This window comes from Nicotiana sylvestris, chromosome 5 (assembly GCF_000393655.2).
Source record: "Nicotiana sylvestris chromosome 5, ASM39365v2, whole genome shotgun sequence".
Taxonomy (NCBI): domain Eukaryota; kingdom Viridiplantae; phylum Streptophyta; class Magnoliopsida; order Solanales; family Solanaceae; genus Nicotiana; species Nicotiana sylvestris.
Window position 1 is genome coordinate 149,246,005 of NC_091061.1, and position 18,026 is coordinate 149,264,030.

The 18,026-nt window shown below is 33.9% G+C and overlaps 4 protein-coding genes across 7 annotated transcripts; all 4 read right to left on the minus strand.

Annotated features, from left to right (window-relative positions):
* Positions 1–223: 223 nt before the first annotated feature.
* Positions 224–5,991, minus strand: LOC104249574 (serine/threonine-protein kinase ATG1t). Of its 4 annotated transcripts, none has more exons than XR_011407706.1 (9): positions 5,542–5,991; positions 4,409–4,526; positions 4,247–4,305; positions 2,993–3,057; positions 2,809–2,902; positions 2,661–2,741; positions 2,471–2,582; positions 1,249–2,389; positions 224–463 (listed from the first exon to the last, which is right to left on the minus strand). XR_011407706.1 is itself a non-coding variant. In XM_009806019.2 (8 exons), exons 1-8 carry the CDS (start codon positions 5,971–5,973, stop codon positions 2,304–2,306), a joined length of 1,047 nt encoding a protein of 348 aa, XP_009804321.2. In that variant the 5' UTR covers positions 5,974–5,991; the 3' UTR covers positions 780–2,303. The 4 variants fall into 4 exon arrangements, 1 of the variants encoding a protein (XP_009804321.2); XR_011407707.1 differs by lacking the exon at positions 224–463 and having other exon boundaries at positions 780–1,648; positions 1,739–2,389; XR_011407708.1 differs by lacking the exon at positions 224–463 and having other exon boundaries at positions 780–1,651; positions 1,739–2,389.
* A 5,053-nt stretch (positions 5,992–11,044) lies between these two features.
* On the minus strand, positions 11,045–11,575 carry LOC138869479 (uncharacterized). The gene has a single exon (XM_070147098.1). It carries the CDS (start codon positions 11,573–11,575, stop codon positions 11,045–11,047), a length of 531 nt encoding a protein of 176 aa, XP_070003199.1.
* Positions 11,576–15,911: 4,336 nt separating this feature from the next.
* Positions 15,912–17,064, minus strand: LOC138869480 (uncharacterized). Its single transcript, XM_070147099.1, has 4 exons — positions 16,878–17,064; positions 16,659–16,807; positions 16,314–16,477; positions 15,912–16,185 (listed from the first exon to the last, which is right to left on the minus strand). The coding sequence occupies exons 1-4, from the start codon at positions 17,062–17,064 to the stop codon at positions 15,912–15,914; spliced, it is 774 nt and encodes a 257-aa protein (XP_070003200.1).
* A 256-nt stretch (positions 17,065–17,320) lies between these two features.
* On the minus strand, positions 17,321–17,809 carry LOC138869481 (uncharacterized). Its single transcript, XM_070147100.1, has one exon. The coding sequence runs from the start codon at positions 17,807–17,809 to the stop codon at positions 17,321–17,323; it is 489 nt and encodes a 162-aa protein (XP_070003201.1).
* Positions 17,810–18,026: the final 217 nt, after the last annotated feature.

The following is an 18,026-nucleotide window of genomic DNA, read 5'->3' on the forward strand; positions in this document are numbered from 1 at the left end:
GCCCTTTTTTCTAACAGAATCATCTTTCGCTTTCATCATCGTCCACGTAGGGCACATGAATGACATGTGTAAAAATGAATGTTCGAGCCACTTCAGCCGAACAAAACAAACCAAATGACCCCTATCTTTGAAAGCATGTTAAATGACACAACTAATGCAAATCAGGTAACTACTCAACTTCTTGTTAAATTTTCTGAAACAACTTCCGGTCACTGACTTTTAAAAAGTTTTAGTGATTATTTCACATGAAGTCATTTAAGAAGAAGGGTCATCCAAACAAGCCAACTAGGAAATCCTTTAGGGAGAAGCTAAGAGTTTCTTCTACCAATGACCTGTTAGATTTTTCTTTCTTCATTAGTCTTTTCTCTATGGATTTGTCGTGTTTGTTTCTCACCATGAAAGAGATATATCCTTCTTAGCCCTCGTTCCGTCTTAGTTGCTTTGTCAGTCATCCCCTTGTTCACTAAAAGAAAAAACAGGAAAAAAGAAACAAAGAAGATAAGGAAACTCATGAAGCTTTTCTGAAGTTTTAGCTTCAGTTTAACTGCCCTTTTCTTATGCTACCAAATTTGTGGGGCATATAAAACTAGAATCTAGATATAGAATTAAAACGTTATCATATAGTTACAGATTCTCCTCCAATTGGCCATGTTTGACAGCACCACGTAGGATAAAATACAACTGCTAGAACGGTCACAAAATGGAGATGAATTAGCGGACCACTAGGGCAATGCAAAACTAGTAAGTACAAAAGATGGCATCACTTGTTAATAGTGAAGTAGAATTTCTCATTGAATAACAGAATAATTAGGAATCTGATGTACAGTAACAAATTGGATGAATAACAAATTGGATGAAGGATAGTGCTACATATTGTTACACTAGCAAAATTCAAGCTATTATTTTCTTTTGTCAATACCGCTTGTACAATTTTGTTGTTCTCATCTTGCAAATTGGCAGGACATGTAAAAAGGCACCTTAATATCTTCAAGACAAGAAAAAGTTAGTTTGCTTACAGGTAAGGTTGAACCTTCTGCAGCATCTTTTTTCCTAGAAATCAATTATTTGTGTTTGCACTCACTTCTTTGTTTTGGTTACAATTACCAGTTTATTCCAAATTGCAAACAAAGTTATACATAATATTATTGGAATACTGATCTTAATAAGACTGATATCATCCAGCTAGCCGTGAAGATGTCCCTGTGCAATTTGTAACTGTTGATAGTTTTAGAAGATAATAAATACTACCTTTTACAGGTTGGTGTCAGTTCCTCGGAATTGATTTCCATAGCATCTTGAACCCCTTAAACTCATGGAGAAACTGTCTATGGTGAAGAGATGGGAACCATATGATAAAAGAAGTTACTTCCACTCCTTTGGTAGGCTAACTTCTGTCTCTTAGTACATAGCAGTGTCCTACAGAGGCCCACAAGTAGGTAGTATCGGGGTAGGATTCATCTGATCAGAGCCTTCAGGGCATAATATAAGTCAATAAGCAGAAAACAAATATTAAAAGCACTCCTCTAGCTCACCCCATGAACCCCTAGCCAGAATTGAAGTACACAATGCTGCAAGATGTTCAGTTTTCGTGCTCAGCGTCCAGAATGAGAACTTTTCTGCTGGCATTCCAAGTCAAGATGTAGCCAACCTTCTTAAAGACAAGCAACCTTTTTTTAATTTTGGAGAATAATAATGGAAGAACAAGTTTCATATTGGATAAGGGGGCTTGTGCACCAACCTCTTTAAATGTGTCAGCAAACAACAGCTGTCAAAGATGTGAAGGAATTTCATTAACTCCATTTGATCAATTTGAATTTGTGCAAATCAGTTATTTGTCCTTTACTCAGATGGCAAGGAATGATACAGATTTTTGAGGCAGGAGAGTATACATTGTTTTGGAGACAAATGATACTGATGCTAGTACTACTGAATGAATTTCCTCAATTTCATATGATCAATTTGAAGATTTTGGAGAATCATTTATTTGTCCTCGGATGGCCAAAGATGAAAGATTTGATGCAGCAGAGTTTAGGTAGTTTAGGAATCAATACCGAAGCTAATTATTAGAATGTAAAACCTGACTGAATCATCTGTGAAAGAGAACTATGATGTACAATGATGCAGGTTGCTTTCTGAGAATGACACATTCACATGATTTGAAACTGACAGACTAGTGAATAGCCTAGAGTAATCAGCAGGAAAAAGACGCTGAGCTCATCAAGTTGACAAAGGAAAATTGGAATCCAAGTATAAACAGCGATAATTATATTGGTCCTTCTGCCTAGCAAGATATCCGAATCTTTTTACTTCAAACAGAAGCTTTCATCCCCCGCTTCGCCTATCTTCAAAAAGCGATGTCGATAAAACTCTTTAAAAGAGATCCGCTTCTCTGCAGATATAGGAAGATCTATCAAACTTAAATGAAGTAGGAAGGCAATACAAATGATATTGATTACAGGAATCTGCAGACCTGGGTCGATAGACAATAGTCTCGAGCATAAGTCAACAGAATCAGGGTGCAACTGAGGAATAATCAGCTCAGAGAAAGGAAGACACAGAGACGCCTTGATATTCTGTAGTATCTATATTAAAAACATAAATAATTGATAAGTGGACTAACGAACATATGGAGGCCTCTGCACTGAAGAAAATGTTGTTACCTGAACACTAGTCCTACCACGGAAAGGAGGGTAACCATTAAGTAGTTGAAACAGAATTGCACCAAGACTCCACATATCAACCTATTCAGAAGAATACGCATCAGCTTGTCTCATCTGTGTTATATAGTTGTATTAACTAGTTTCTTACCTTCGCATCATATTTTTGAAATTGAAGAATTTCTGGAGCCATGTAAAAAGGGGAACCACAAACGGTTTCTGCAAAGTCGTCCGGATTTAACATTCTGCTCCAAGAATAAAAAGATAAAGAGATAGTTAATGATGCCAAGCATTTTAGCTTCCCTGTTTCCGAACTCCATATCAAGTTCCTTTACCTTGAGAGACCAAAATCAGCAATCTTAAGAATCGAGTCATTCTCCAAGCTAGATAAGAGAATGTTCTGAACCAGAAATGAACTAAAATTAGAACATTTCCAGACACAATAAAAATTAAATAAATGAGATGAACATTATATTTTGAGCATAAGTATTCAAAAGTGAACAAAATTCAATAAGAGAAAAATGACGATAGAAACTTGCAAAAACAAAAAGATTACCAGGTAGGGAGGACTTGTGAGTCATACGGCCTACTTGTAGATTTATTATGCGGTTGTACTAAATTCTGTAGGTTCTATGTTAGTAAACCTTCTTCATTTCTTCTCGTAGATATATATCACCATTTCTACTTCTCCTTTTGACACATTTTTTCCGACTTTATGCATTTTCATGCTTCCCCGTTCCCTTCTTCAACATATCTCAAGAATTAGGCCCCATTATCTCTCAAACTTCATTTCCCCTTTTGAGACCTTTCCCTAGGTTACATGGTTTTTTCCCTTCAATTTAAAAACCTGAAGTACACCTAGCATTTCTAAATTACATGTGCATCATAAACATTCAGCTCAAGGCGATGAAAGGGCTCTGAATATCAGCTCAAGACATTAATAGGAGTTTGAAATGCTAGTTGAAAAAAACACATTTCAGACAAATAATTTAGTGCAAAAAAGTGAAAAAGAAAAGCTAAAACTATTCAGCAATCTGATTCCAGCATGCATTTGGTGGACAGATTAGAAGGAAAGAAATTTTAGATGTTTTGAGGATACAAGTAATTCCATCCAGAGGATAAAATTAAATTGTATATTACTTTTCCTTTTTTGGTGTAGAGAGCTCTGTAAATGATTGTGAATCCATACTTGAAGTCAGAGAAATCACTGTAAGTTTTTTGTAGGGGGATATCAAAAGTTTTGTATCTATTCATCAGCACAATCATTGGAAAATATATATGAAACATGTTACCAGTTTCAAAGACTATTCAGCAACCTAAAAATAAGCTTGGTTCATTTGGAAAAATGATTCAAGCATCAGGTTTCATCCACCTCCACGTGGGACTAGCTAAGCTCTAAGTGATAAGCAAAATTGCATAATGTTATATTGCAATAGCAAATCGAATCAAAGATGTATAAAATGTCTTTGGGTGAAAAACAATCTGAGTATACTTCTAGTCCTAGGTGTTTTAAATTAGTTGATAACACTTCCGGTTTTAGCAGTGTGTATTGAAATGTATTTTGTCTATGAAGACACAAAAGCTTGTACCTCTGGCTTCAAGTCACGATGGATAATTCGGTGTAAGCTTAGTACCTCTAGACCAGTTCCTACAGTATTGCAATCAAAATGGCATTAGTTGTACAAGATTTGTGAAAGGACATCTTGGTTATAAGAAAAAAAGCAGAAAAAGGATTCTGAATGAAAATTTACCAATCTGTTTCATAAATTTTATAGCTACACATTCTCGAACTCTTCCATGATTTCGGATATAAGAAGCCAGATCTCCTCCAGCACAAAACTCCAAGACAAGGAAAATACAGTTTTCAGCCTGAGGGACAGATCAGTTGTGTCAAATTAAGAACTGAGGGAGAAGCACATCACTAGATTTTCTGATGGTTATGATTGGATCTTTTGGTCTGAAGCATGAAACTTATACAAAGATTATACTACACCTTCTGCCTAATGAGTATCAAACTTTGCAAGTTAAGCTTTTTAAGGCAAATGGATATAAACAAGCCATGCACTGATGCATGTGAAGAAGAACTTCAAAGCTAAACCCTCCAAAACCCCGGGAATAAATTCTTTAGGGTCACAGCTTTTACTGTATCTAGTGCATAAATTATGAAGCACTACTTCATCTTACGACTAAAAGCTATGACGCTATAATTTACAGCTGAATCACATGCTCAGAGTGGATAATGACGCACAAAAGAAAGTAGAAAAGATAAAAGTTTTTCCTTGGCCAATCACATCTTTGGATATTATGCACCCAATTTAACTTTTCCACTTTCCTATCAACACCTTCCAGACATGGTGCTCTTTGCGAAAGCACCTTCTTTATAAAGGTTTTTAATTTCCAAATTAGAAGAGAGATGGAGAAAGACCACAATTTTTGGTCTGAGTTTATCTCTTTTTTTGCACAAAATTACCCATCCAGGCATCCACTATTGCTCATTAAAAGATCATAAAAGAAACAGAATTCTAAGGGATCCAGTGAAATTTCTCAGTCAAAATTGTTCTTAGCCGTCAACCCCTTGCTACCCAAATATCAATGCTTGAGCTTACTTGCTCAATTTGTCAGAATTCTAAAGTTAAGACAATTGTCCAATTATTATAATTTGTTTTTGGGATAAATGAGAAATCAGTTGTTTCCATCTGGAGCCACCCCTTTACCCTACTCATTTGCAGTTGAACCTATATATATATATATATATGAACAATTCTATTCACATAAAATGTTACTTCAATCCAATTCCATTAAAATTGTGTAGAAAATCATAAAGTTATTTGGAATACTCAATTATAGATAACAAAAAAAAAGAAAAAAAAAAGATAGCACAAACCTGAAAGATATCGAAAAGGCGAATGATGTTAGGGTGATTAACAGAAGACAAGAAGGTGAGTTCACAGTCCAAGCAATTTTTGAGTTGGCGAGTGAGGTTGAGGAGGTTGATTTGCTTCAACGCCACCACTTTTCCGCTTGTACGGTGCTCCGCTTTCCACACCGTCGACGACGAGCCTCCGCCGAGCCTACACGTCAGCGTGTACTCTCCGACCGTCCGGTGATCAGCTTCCATTGTATTCTGTGTGTGTGTGTGTGTGATTTTTAAAAAAAAAGCAAACTCTGTGTGCGTGTATGTGTGTGTTTTTTTTAAAAAAAAAAGCAAACTGTGTGTGTGTTTATTCTTTGGCTTTGGGAAATTTTTTAGAAGAGGTGCCGATGCTTTTTGGCCTTTTTTTTTTGTTTTTTTTGTTTTTTTTTTTGAAATCCACATCAAACAGTTTTCAAAATCATTTAAAGGAAAAATATAGAAATGAAATTCAAGTTTAAAAAGAGTTTATGGAATTGGGATTGAGTTTTGACATAAATTTTTCTTGAAAACAAAAAGTAAAAAATTGTCAGCAAAAATTGATATTTTCCTTGAAATATACCTTTAAACTAGTGTTTTAAAAGGTAGGAGCGAGATCTTTAAAAAATTTAATTTTTAAATTAATAATATAACATTATAATAGGCAAGGATATAAAAAAAATGTAATAAAAGTTCATGAAAACGAGAAAAAATTAAAAACACTCAAAGAAAATAAAATATCTAACATGTTTTGTAAATATAAATAATATAATACTGTTAAAGTTATTATGAAATATAAATCAACTATAATTTTTAAAGATATTATCAAACTACACATTTTTCCTCCCAAAAAATAAATACTCAATAAAATTGTCAATGTTATAACTTAAAATGTTACTCCTTCGTGAATAAATGCAAATTTACTTTTAAATTACAAAACAATAAATACATTGTTATAAAATATAACCCAAAATAACAATATAGAACAAGCAAAACAAACTAAGAGATATAGATAGAAAGAGAGGAAGAGAGATTCTTATTTCTTCTTCAATTGTGTATATTTTCCTATCTATTACAAGGCCTTTATATAGGCATAAAAAGTGAAGAAAATATGTCATGGAATATGTCATTGAACATACAAAATATGTCATTGAATATGTCATTAAGCATTTGAGATGAAGATCATGGAAGAAGAGTAGACATCCACCATAATGTGATATTTATCATAATACTCCCCCTTGGATGTCCAAAGATAATGTGCCTCGTTAAAACCTTATTAGGAAAAAAAACTCTATGAAAAAAAATCCTAGTGAAGGAAAAAGAGCACACATGTTTAGAAATACGCCTTTTGGTTACCTCGTTAAAAACCTTGCAAGGAAAACCCAGTGGGACAAAACCTTGTAAGGGAAAAAGAGTATAACGCGTATTAACTCCCCCTGATGAGAGCATCAACTCACATCCTTGAGTCTTCGCATCCCAATTTTGTACACCAGTTTCTTGAAGGTTGATGTTGGTAGAGATTTGGTGAACAAATCAGCCATATTATCACTTGAATGAATTTGTTGCACATTGATATCACCATTATTTTGAAGATCATGTGTAAAAAATAACTTTGGGGAAATGTGCTTTGTCCTATCTCCTTTTATGAATCCTCCCTTCAATTGGGTTATGCATGCTGCATTGTCTTCATACAAAATTGTGGGTAGTTTTTCACACTTCAAACCACATTTGTCTCGGCTAAGATGTATTATAGACCTCAACCAAATACATTCTCAACTTGCTTCATGAATAGCAATTATCTCAGCATGATTAGAAGAAGTAGCCACGATTGATTGCTTAGTTGATCGCCAAGATATGGTAGTGCTGCCACATGTAAACACATAACCTGTTTGAGATCGAGCCTTATGCGGGTCAGATAAATACCCAGCATCGGCATAACCAACAAGATCGGGATTGCAATCATTGCCATAAAATAAGCCCATATCGGTAGTCCCTTTTAGATATCGCAATATGTGTTTGGTCCCATTCCAGTGTCTTCTTGTAGGAGCAGAGCTATATCTTGCTAAGACATTAACCGAAAAAGTTATGTCAGGCCTTGTAGTATTAGCAAGATACATTAATGCACCAATTGTACTAAGATATGGTACTTCAGGACCAAGAAGCTCTTCATTCTTTTCTTGAGGTCGAAACGGGTCCTTATTTACAGCAAGTGATCGAACAATCATCGGAGTACTTAATGGATGTGCTCCATCCATGTAAAACTGTTTCAATACCTTTTTAATGTAGGCAGATTGATGAACAAAAATCTCATTTGTCAAATGTTCAATTTGCAAACCGAGACATAATTTTGTCTTTCCGAGATCTTTCATCTCGAATTCCTTCTTTAAATAATCAGTTGCCTTTTGGAGTTATGTAGGAGTTCCAATAAGGTTTATGTCATCAACATATATGGCAAGTACAACAAATTCCGATGTTGTTTTCTTTATAAAAACACATGGACAAATGACATCATTTATATAACCCTCCTTTAATAAATACTCACTAAGACGGTTATACCACATTCTTCCTGATTGCTTTAGACCATACAAAGATCTTTGCAATTTGATTGAAAATGTTTCCCGGGAATTTGAATTCTGTGCGTTAGGCATTTTAAATCCCTCGGGAATTTTCATGTATATCTCATTATCAAGTGAGCCGTAAAGGTAGGCTGTAACTACATCCATTAAATGCATGTCAAGCTTTTCATGAACAGCAAAACTAATGAGATAACAGAATGTTATAGCATCCATAACAGGATAATATGTCTCTTCATAATCGACATCAGGCCTTTGTGAAAATCCTTGTGCAACAAGGCGTGCCTTATATCTTTGTACCTCATTTTTCTCATTCCTTTTGCGTACAAAGACCCATTTGTAGCCAACAGGCTTAACACCATTAGGTGTTTGGACTACAGGCCCAAAAACTTCACGTTTTGCAAGTGAACTTAACTCTAATTGGATTGCTTCTTGCCATTTTGGCCAATCAAGTCTTTGTCGACATTCTCCAACAGATTGAGGTTCAAGATCCTCACTTTCTTGCATAATGCTAGATGCAACATTATATGCAAAGATGTAATCTGCCACTATATCCATTCGATTCAAATTTGTCTCAATATCGATTGGATTTATTGATAGTTCCTTATTTTCTTGAGTCTCAGGCTCATTGATTTCCTCATGAATCTCAGGATTGGTTAAGTCGTGAATTTCTTTATGAGACTCTTTCGTAGTGTCATCTTGATCATTTGTTTTTCTTTTTCTAGGATTTCGATCTTTAGAACCTAATGGTCTGCCACGTTTTAGGCGTGCTTTTGACTCATTAGCTATGACACTAGAAGATTGTCCAATAGGGACATCAATACGGATTGGAACATTCTCTGCAGGGATATGTGATTTTGTTATCCTTTTCAAATCCGTAAATGCATCTGGCATTTGATTTGCTATTTTCTGCAAATGGATAATCTTTTGCACCTCTGTGTCACAAATAGATGCACGTATGTGGATCAAGATGAGACAATGATGTATTTTTCCACAAAATTTCACGTTTTGTTTCACTAATTTCTCCCCTTAATTTTGGGAAAAATGCCTCATCGAATCGACAATCTGCAAAACGAGCAGTGAACAAATCTCCCGTTAATGTTTCAAGGTAACGAATAATGGAGGGTGATTCAAACCCAACATATATTCCTAACTTTCTTTGGGGACCCATCTTGGTGCGATATGAGGGTGCTACAGGCACATATACAGCGCATCCAAAAATTCTTAGATGAGATATATTAGGTTCATGACCCAAAACTAATTGCAACGGAGAATATTTGTGATAATTTGTCGGTCTGAGACGAATTAGCATTGCTGCATGTAAAATGGTGTGACCCCAAACAGAAGTGGGCAACTTCGTTTTCATGAGTAACGGTCTTGCTATCAATTGCACACGTTTAATTAAAGACTCTGCAAGGCCATTTTGAGTGTGAACATGAGCTACAGGATGTTCCACTTTTATCCCAATTGATAAACAATAATCATTAAATGCTTGGGATAAAAACTCAGCAGCATTATCAAGTCTAATAGACTTAATTGGATTATCGGAAAATTGTGCACATAATCGGATTATTTGTGCCATTAATTTTGCAAACGCGAGGTTGCGAGATGACAATAATCATACATGAGACCATCTAGAGGATGCATCTATTAAGACCATAAAATATCTAAACAACCCACTAGGTGGGTGAATAGGTCCACAAATGTCCCCTTGTATACGTTCTAAAAAAGCACGGGACTCAATCCCAACCTTTGTTGGTGATGGTCTTATAATTAACTTTCCTTGATAACAAGACGTGCAAGAAAATTCATTATTTAAAAGAATTTTCAAATTCTTTAATGGATGCCCATTTGAGTTTTCTATGATTCGTCTCATCATAATTGATCCAGGATGGCCCAATCGATCATGCCAAAGTACAAAAGTATTGTAAGCAGAAACCTTTTGGTTTAAGGTAGAATGTGCCTCAATTGCACTAATTTTTGTCCAATACAGGCCACAAGATAAAGATGAGAATTTCTCAATAATTCTTTTCTGGCCAGAGACATTCTTGGTAACGATGAGATATTCCATATTATTCTCATCTATTGTCTCAATATGAAATCCATTTTTGCGGATATCTTTAAAACTCAACAAGTTCCTCTTGGACTTGGAGGAGAACATTGCATTCTCAATGATAATTATTGTTCCCATAGGCAGAGTTATAGTAGCTCTTCCAGAGCCTTCAATTAGATTACTACTACCAGAAATTGTAGTAATATCTGCCTTACACATACTTAAATGAGAGAAATATTTCTTCTCTTTGAATATTGTATGTGTCGTACATGAATCAATTAAGCAAATATTTTTATAATTGAACTTTGATCCAAGTTTGCTTTGAAAGATATCCATATTTGCTTCTCATAGTTTGACATACAAAAGAAGTATATGAATAAATATTAGTATTTTGAGAGAAAAATGGAAAAGAAATAAAGTTAAACCAATAATTCAATAGTAGCCTTTAATGCATTTTGTGGCAAATTCTAATTATTATACAAATAATTACGCAAAAAATAATACAAGTACACATATGACTAATACAACTACAACAAATTTATTTACGAGTATAAATTATTTGCATTTTCCTACACATTGTATGAAACATAATTGATCCGTGTAAGAAAAGAACATACTCATAAAAAAAATTGAGGGTGAAGTAACAAAAAGTTGTTCCAGGGTGCTTGTAAACCTTTTCTTAAAGAGAATTAAAGCAATGTATAGGAAAGTTAAAATCGTTAAAAGATCATTGAGACTAGAATACTAATTAATAGGATATTACTCATTGTTTGTGAAATTTATAAAATTTCGGAAAAAAATATTCTTAAGAACTACATAAGAAGAATTATAGAGTGCAATAAAATTGATTTCTTATTTGCAATTCATTGTTTCATTCAGCCACAAGTAGAAGAGAAATCAACTGAGAGTACTTTGTGAAGCCTTTCTCTCGGTACTGCTGTTGTAAGACTATATTGGAAACATGAAACGTTGTATACGTTTTTTCAAGCATATCATAGTCACTGATATTATCTCCACAGAGTTTCAATTTGGAAGTAATTCTAAACATAACAGAATTATATTCAGAAACAGACTTAAAGTCTTGGAGCCTAAGATGAGCCCAATCATATCGTGCTTGTGAAAGAGTGACCAACTTTAAGTTGTCATATCTTTCCTTTAAACCATTCCACAAAACAAATGGATCTTTCACTGTGAGATATTCAATTTTCAACCCTTCATCAAGGTGATGACGCAAGAAAATCAAGGCCTTAACACAGTCTTGTGTAGATGCTTTATCTTTATCTTTAATGGCGTCTCCAAGACCCATTACATCTAAATGAATTTCAGCATCCAATACCCATGTCATATAGTTCTTGCCCGAAATTTCAAGGGCAACGAACTTTCTTTTCATAATATCAGACATTTAAAAAAAATACAAATTTGAGAAAAATTATACCTTAATTTTCTCAAAGATCTTCTTTAGATGGTAGAGCCTCGTACTGATAAAGTGTTATAAAATATAACCCAAAATAACAATATAGAACAAGCAAAACAAACTAAGAGATATAGATAGAAAGAGAGGAAGAGAGATTCTTATTTCTTCTTCAATTGTGTATATTTTCCTATCTATTACAAGGCCTTTATATAGGCATAAAAAGTGAAGAAAATATGTCATGAAATATGTCATTGAACATACAAAATATGTCATTGAATATGTCATTAAGCATTTGAGATGAAGATCATGGAAGAAGAGTAGACATCCACCATAATGTGATATTTATCATAATATATATGATGATTTTGAGAGATATAAAATTAAGTTATGAAGATCTAGTAAGTAAAGATATAAATTTTGGTTATCTATTTTCAGAAGAAATATTCAAATGATATTCACCCTCACAATTCTAAACAAGTAAATATGCAATATTATGATTCGTTATTTGAGTTATTCAAAACTTCATATTCTTATAGATGAAAAGTACTTTAATTATTCATGTGTTAGAGAATTTTGAGAGTCAATAGTGCTAATTAGTGAATTTGACTCATTATTTGCATAGGAACTATTGGAGAGCTTCGAGGTTGAGTGTTATGAGTGTTCAAAATGCACAATCGGACACTTAAAGCGTAAATCACATGAAACTAAGCCCCCACATGAGCCTCAAGGCTTTTCAATAGTATCCTGCCATGGGACGAGCTCCGGCGAGTCTAAAAAAAACCTTTTAAAATATTGCTTTAAACCATTATTTCAATATCTCATTTCTAAGTTAAAATTCAGAAGTTTAGTATTTACAATATTAATAGTTTGTGCTTAACTTTTAGTTCAAGCAGTTATTTTGGTGATTTATTGTAAAAAAAGTCTCAAAACTCTATTTTTGGACCTTAGAAAGTGCTTTAGAAGATAAAATAGATCTTTTTAATTTAGTGTTATTCGATCAAGTTGGTAATTGGAGATTGTTTGTTTTGGTACTTAGAAGTTATGTTTCAAATTTGAGATCATTTGGAGTAGATTTTAGGTGGTTTGATCGAAATTGAAGTTGCAAATTTGAAGAACACTTTGTTAAAATAACTTAAAAAAGGTATGCCAATTTGATAGATTTCAATGAACAACTTAACATATAGGTAAGAAAAATACAGTATCAACTCTACCGACCCGATAGAGAAATACCTAAAGAGCATAAATATGATAATCCGGTAGACTTCAATGAACAACTTAACAGATATATAGAGTAATAGTAGCATCGACCCTACCAATTTGGTAGAGAAATCCTAAAGAGCAAAAGTATGATAATCCTATAGATTTTGTTAAACAATTTAATCCGGTGTTATCTACCATATTCAAAGTATGACGATCACATGATAAAAATAATAAAATAACATATTTGTTCTAAACCAAAACTCTTATTCAATATTTTAAGAAAGCCAAGGATCAATTCAACAAATAAAAGTTTATCGAAGTTTATTTAGTATAAAATCATATATATATATAATACTGTTTTAGTATATTTTATTGTAAATTTAATACATCAAATATCTACCAAAAAAATCATAACAAAATAGCCACATTATAATTCCAATCTGAATATAACTTGTTTACAAATAAACGACTTAGTACAATAAAATAATTTCATGTATAGTAACTCAAATTTTTTAATTTATGGCAATAAAGTTATAAACCTTTTTATGACAAAAAATTCAATCAACTTTGCTTAATTATCACAAGAAGTTTCGGAACAATTTTTTTAAAACGAATGTATCATTGGTTTGAGTTAACTATCATGTACGGATGGCGTTCGAGCAGTTCAAATTGGATATAAAATTTTCGGTTTGGATTTTTGATTTTCAAATTGAAGAAATGACAATCCAAATAAGCTTGGATAGGATCCGATTTTTTAAATTCGGTTTTGGATTAATCGGTTTGGATATTTCGAGTTTTTGAATTTGAGCTTATATGTTGAGTTGTTTCTTCTTCTTATAAAAATAAACATCCAAATGAAGTATTAATATTAAATTGCCCAATAAGTTCATTATTCTCACTGCAATTATCCAAATAAAGTATTCAAATAATAAAATCATTATAAACAAATACAACAAAGACATTTATAACGCTAATAATAATGAGCTAGATAAAACCACGTCCAAATAGAACGTATTCTGATAGTAACTTAGTAATTAATATTGAATATAGGATATAAAGTTTAATAGGTAAGATATTGGACTTATTAATATTGGCATATGGATAACTGGACTATTGTCTAATGGGAAGCACTAAATATAAAGAATAAAAAATTTGAATTTTCGGATACCCAAAAATCTGAATTAGAAAATCCAACATCCAATCCGAAATTCAAAATTTTAAAAAAATTAAATCCAATAATCCAGTCAATAATCTGAAAATCCAAATTAAAAATTCGAATTTTGTTATAAATAGAATTGTATTTAAGGTGAATGTCTATATTAGAAATTATAGGGATTTTACGTAGTGGCTAAGTCACTCTTTCCCTATAAATAGAGGGGTCCTATTCCATTGTAATTCATCTCAAAATCAATAAGAATCCTCTCTCTCTCTCTCTCTCTCTCTCTCTCTCTCTCTATTTTTCTCTGCAATACTCTTCTTCTTCTTCTTCTTTTATTATTCCATAACACGTTATCAACACAAGACTCTAACCAATTAAGTAGAAGCTTTGGGATTCAGCATACTGATTGTCAATTGTTCCATGAACTTCCTTCATGATTAAATTCTAGATTTAAGGTATGTATTTTACCGTATTTTTCTCTTTTATTCTATAATTTGATTTTATATGCAAGTAAAGAAAATAAATTTTGATTATAACTCTAATGGAGTTAGTAAAATATTATAACCACTCGAAGTGGTACAATTTCTATGTCTTGCCATGATCAAAGTCATGTATGATCGTGGGCACAAGAAGTGAAAACCCGTCCCATTGAATTTACTTCATTCTCATTCCTTTAAGAGAATGTAATAGCAATATGTGATAAGTCTGAAAGAAGACAAAATTATTATTGTGAAGGTATCAATGGATGTGGGCATGACAATAGACGAAGTTATAATCGTCATCATTGTAAAATAATAAGGATTCTCGAAATAATCCTTCACTCTGTGAAAGTAATATTTGTCATCGATTTGATATGAGATTTTTTTTGATAATTAATCACTTTTTATATTAATCACCGGTAAAACTGTACAAAACCATAGCATCGCTTACACAACTAGCTATCTCATTACAAGCTCTATCTGTTATGTCCTACGCTCCTTTATACACTCAAACAAAAATATAGCTATGAACTAAACTTTGAATACTAGCAGTACCTCTAATATTACATATGTATGTTATCTCACGAGCAATAGTATTCCAATCACGTGTCCTTTTCTAAAAAATTCTCAGATTTCTCTTAATCCAAATAACATGTGCAATTTCTGTATATACCAGTCGAAATATTTTTGCTCTTGTGGTCTTGCATTTAGCATGTTGCAAACTCCAGTCAAGATGTTGCTCCCAGTTCTGTGTCCTAGTATAATCATGTTGCAACCATTGCATAAGCTTCATCCATAGATTCTAGTATACTCACAATTGACAAATAGATGGTCTCTATTTTCCTCATGGTTGTGGCATAGAGTGCATTGTGTATCCACTGTCGAACCCCACTTTGCCAATCTATCTGTGGTTGGAAGTCTTCCATGTAATAACATCCACATAGTATACTGTGCTTTAGGTCTCGCACAGTTTTGAAACATTAGACATTTCTATGGCACTCGAGTTTGTTGTCCCAGCAGCTGAAGATAGATGTGTCTAGTTACACTAGTGCCCTGTCTGTTCCTTTATACCAGACTACAATCAGTTCTAGAATTGAATATTTTTCTGATCATCCAGCAGGCTTGCTTAGGAGCTGGCATTTGCATGAATTGTTGTCCTTTGATATAATAGGAGTGAATCCACTTGATCCACAGTCTATCCTACTTGGCTTCCACATCCCAGCACACTTTAGAGATAGTAGCTCTATTCCATAGATGGATGTTTACCAGGTTTAAACCTCCACAAGATTTAGGGGAACACATCTTTTTCCAGGATATCAATGCCTTCTTAGTGATGATATTGGTTGCAGACCAGATATAGCTCCGACAATATGCATCAATAGTTTTCAGCTCCTTAACATGTAAAGGTAGCAACTGGGCCCAGTATGCTTGTATTCCAAAAATTACACTTTGTACTAATTGTACTCTTCCTGCATAAAATAGCTTATTAGTTGTCCATGAAGATATACTTGCTACTATCTTCTGAATGAGTGGCCGCCATTGAATCATTGATATCTTTTTTTGTTGACAGGGGAATGCCTGGATATTTAAAAGGCATCTCCCCTTGTCCATATCCTAGAAGCTGCAGAATTTTATTTCTTTCATCTCTTGGTACCCCTCCAAAGTACATTGAACTCTTCCCCATATTTGCTTGTAATCTTGATGCTTGAGCAAACTGATTGAAGCATTTGTGCATGGCATTCACTGATGATAAATCTCCCCTTGCAAACAACAATAAGTCATCAACAAAGCTTAACTGTGTAATACCAAGTCTAGCACATTTTGGATGATATTTGAAATCTTTTTCCCCTTTTAGGCCATGAAGACTCCTACTTAGATATTCCATTACAATAGCAAATAGGAAGGGGGACATAGGATCCCCTTTCCTAAGTCCTTTTTTGCATCAAAAGGGGCAGTAGTCTCTCCATTGATCAAGATGGTGTAATTGACAATTTTGACACACTCCATAATCCAGCCAGTAAATTGAGTAGGAAAACCCAAATTCTCCATTACCTGCTCCAAGTTGTAAGTCAATCTTAATCATACACCTATCTGAGATGTGCTTCCTTGTATAGGCTTTAACCAATTCATGTGCCCGAATGATGTTGTCTGCAATTCTCCTCCCAGGTATAAATCCCGCCTGATTTTCACTAATGATGCTAGTAATAACCTTCTGTAGTCTTGATACTAATACCTTAGAAATCATCTTATATAGCAGGGTACAATAAGCAATGGGTCTAAAATCTGTCACAGTGTCTGGTTTGTCAACTTTTGGTATTAGTGTAAGGGTAGTGCAGTTTAGAGCCTTATACAATTTACCAGTAGTGAAGAATTCTTTAACAGCTGCACAAATATCCTCCTTGATAATAGGCCATGTTAGGCCATGTTTTCTTGAAAAAGTATGCATTGAAACCATCCACTCCTAGTGATTTGTCATCCCCAATACTCTGCAATCCTTCAAAGATCTCTTGATCAGAGATTTCTGCAACTAGCTGACTTCTTTGTTGTTGAGATAACATAGGCCCTTGCTTCATGATCTCCTTGTTTATGGCAGGTAGTTTTAGTGCAGCAGGCCCCATCAGTGATTTGTAGAACTCCATAATTTCATGCTTGATCATGTCAGCATCATTCAACTTCTACTCATGTACAGATGTGAGTTCCTTAATTTGTTTCCTTTGATTCCTTTCCTTTAGCATAACAGAAAAGTACTTGGAGTTAGAGTCCCCAAGTTTAATCCACCTTGCTCTTGATTTTTGTTTTAGGACACTTTCCTCTATAAGAGACCATTCTCCAGCTAGTGGAGGATAGTTTTCTCCTGCTCCAGTAGGCCATCATTATAATTTATGGTAATCCTCTTTATATATCTTGAAGTTCTCCTCGAGACCTATCAATCTTGTCAATAATAGATCTAAACTCCTCATTGTTTAAAGCCTTAAGCCTAGGTTTCAAGGCTTTCAACTTCAACCAAATATTCTTCATTCTCCAACTTGTCACATTCTGCTCCCATACTTCCTGCACTACTTGTAAGAAACTACCATGGTATGCCCTTACATTTAGGAATCTGAATGGAATTTTGCCAGGCCTTGTACTCATGGAAATTGAAAGGATAATAGGTGAGTGATCTGATATTTGAGGTAAATCATATTCATTTTGTACTTGTCCCCACTGCATCATCCATTCAAAGTTTTCTAAAATCCTATCAATTCTGCTACTGATTCTATCAGGTCCATATTGCTTGTTTGACCAAGTGTAGTAATCACCCTTCCATATCAATTCAGTCAACTGCAGAGTTTGGATGCAACTGGCAAAGTCTTGAGTTTCAGCATATGTTATATGATTGCCCATTAGTCTATCTTGAGAATAGAGCACTGCATTGAAGTCTCCTCAAATTAACCAAGGAATGGTTATGTTTGCAGCCAGGTTATGTATGTCTGTCTAGAGTGCCCTCCTTTGTTCAATTGTATTGTATCCATAAACTACTGTTATTAAGCAGTCTATATTCCCTAAGTTGTTTGTAAGTTGATAATGTACAAATTGTGCCCCAGCTTTTATTAACTTCACA

Bases quoted from the DNA above. Each gene is read 5' to 3' on its own strand.
- LOC104249574 (XM_009806019.2), bottom strand. From the start codon at position 5,973: ATGTGGATTTCAAAAAAAAAAACAAAAAAAACAAAAAAAAAAGGCCAA. The intron at 4,306-4,408 runs GTAAATTTTCAT...GCAATACTGTAG, and splicing joins AAAATTTATGAAACAGATTG to GAACTGGTCTAGAGGTACTA. The intron at 2,742-2,808 runs GTAAGAAACTAG...TCTTCTGAATAG, and splicing joins TTCAAAAATATGATGCGAAG to GTTGATATGTGGAGTCTTGG.
- LOC138869479 (XM_070147098.1), bottom strand. From the start codon at position 11,575: ATGTCTGATATTATGAAAAGAAAGTTCGTTGCCCTTGAAATTTCGGGC.
- LOC138869480 (XM_070147099.1), bottom strand. From the start codon at position 17,064: ATGGAGTTCTACAAATCACTGATGGGGCCTGCTGCACTAAAACTACCT. The intron at 16,808-16,877 runs GTTTCAATGCAT...ATATTTGTGCAG, and splicing joins CAAATCACTAGGAGTGGATG to CTGTTAAAGAATTCTTCACT. The intron at 16,186-16,313 runs GTAATGGAATAT...GTTGTTTGCAAG, and splicing joins CCCCCTTCCTATTTGCTATT to GGGAGATTTATCATCAGTGA.
- LOC138869481 (XM_070147100.1), bottom strand. From the start codon at position 17,809: ATGGGCAATCATATAACATATGCTGAAACTCAAGACTTTGCCAGTTGC.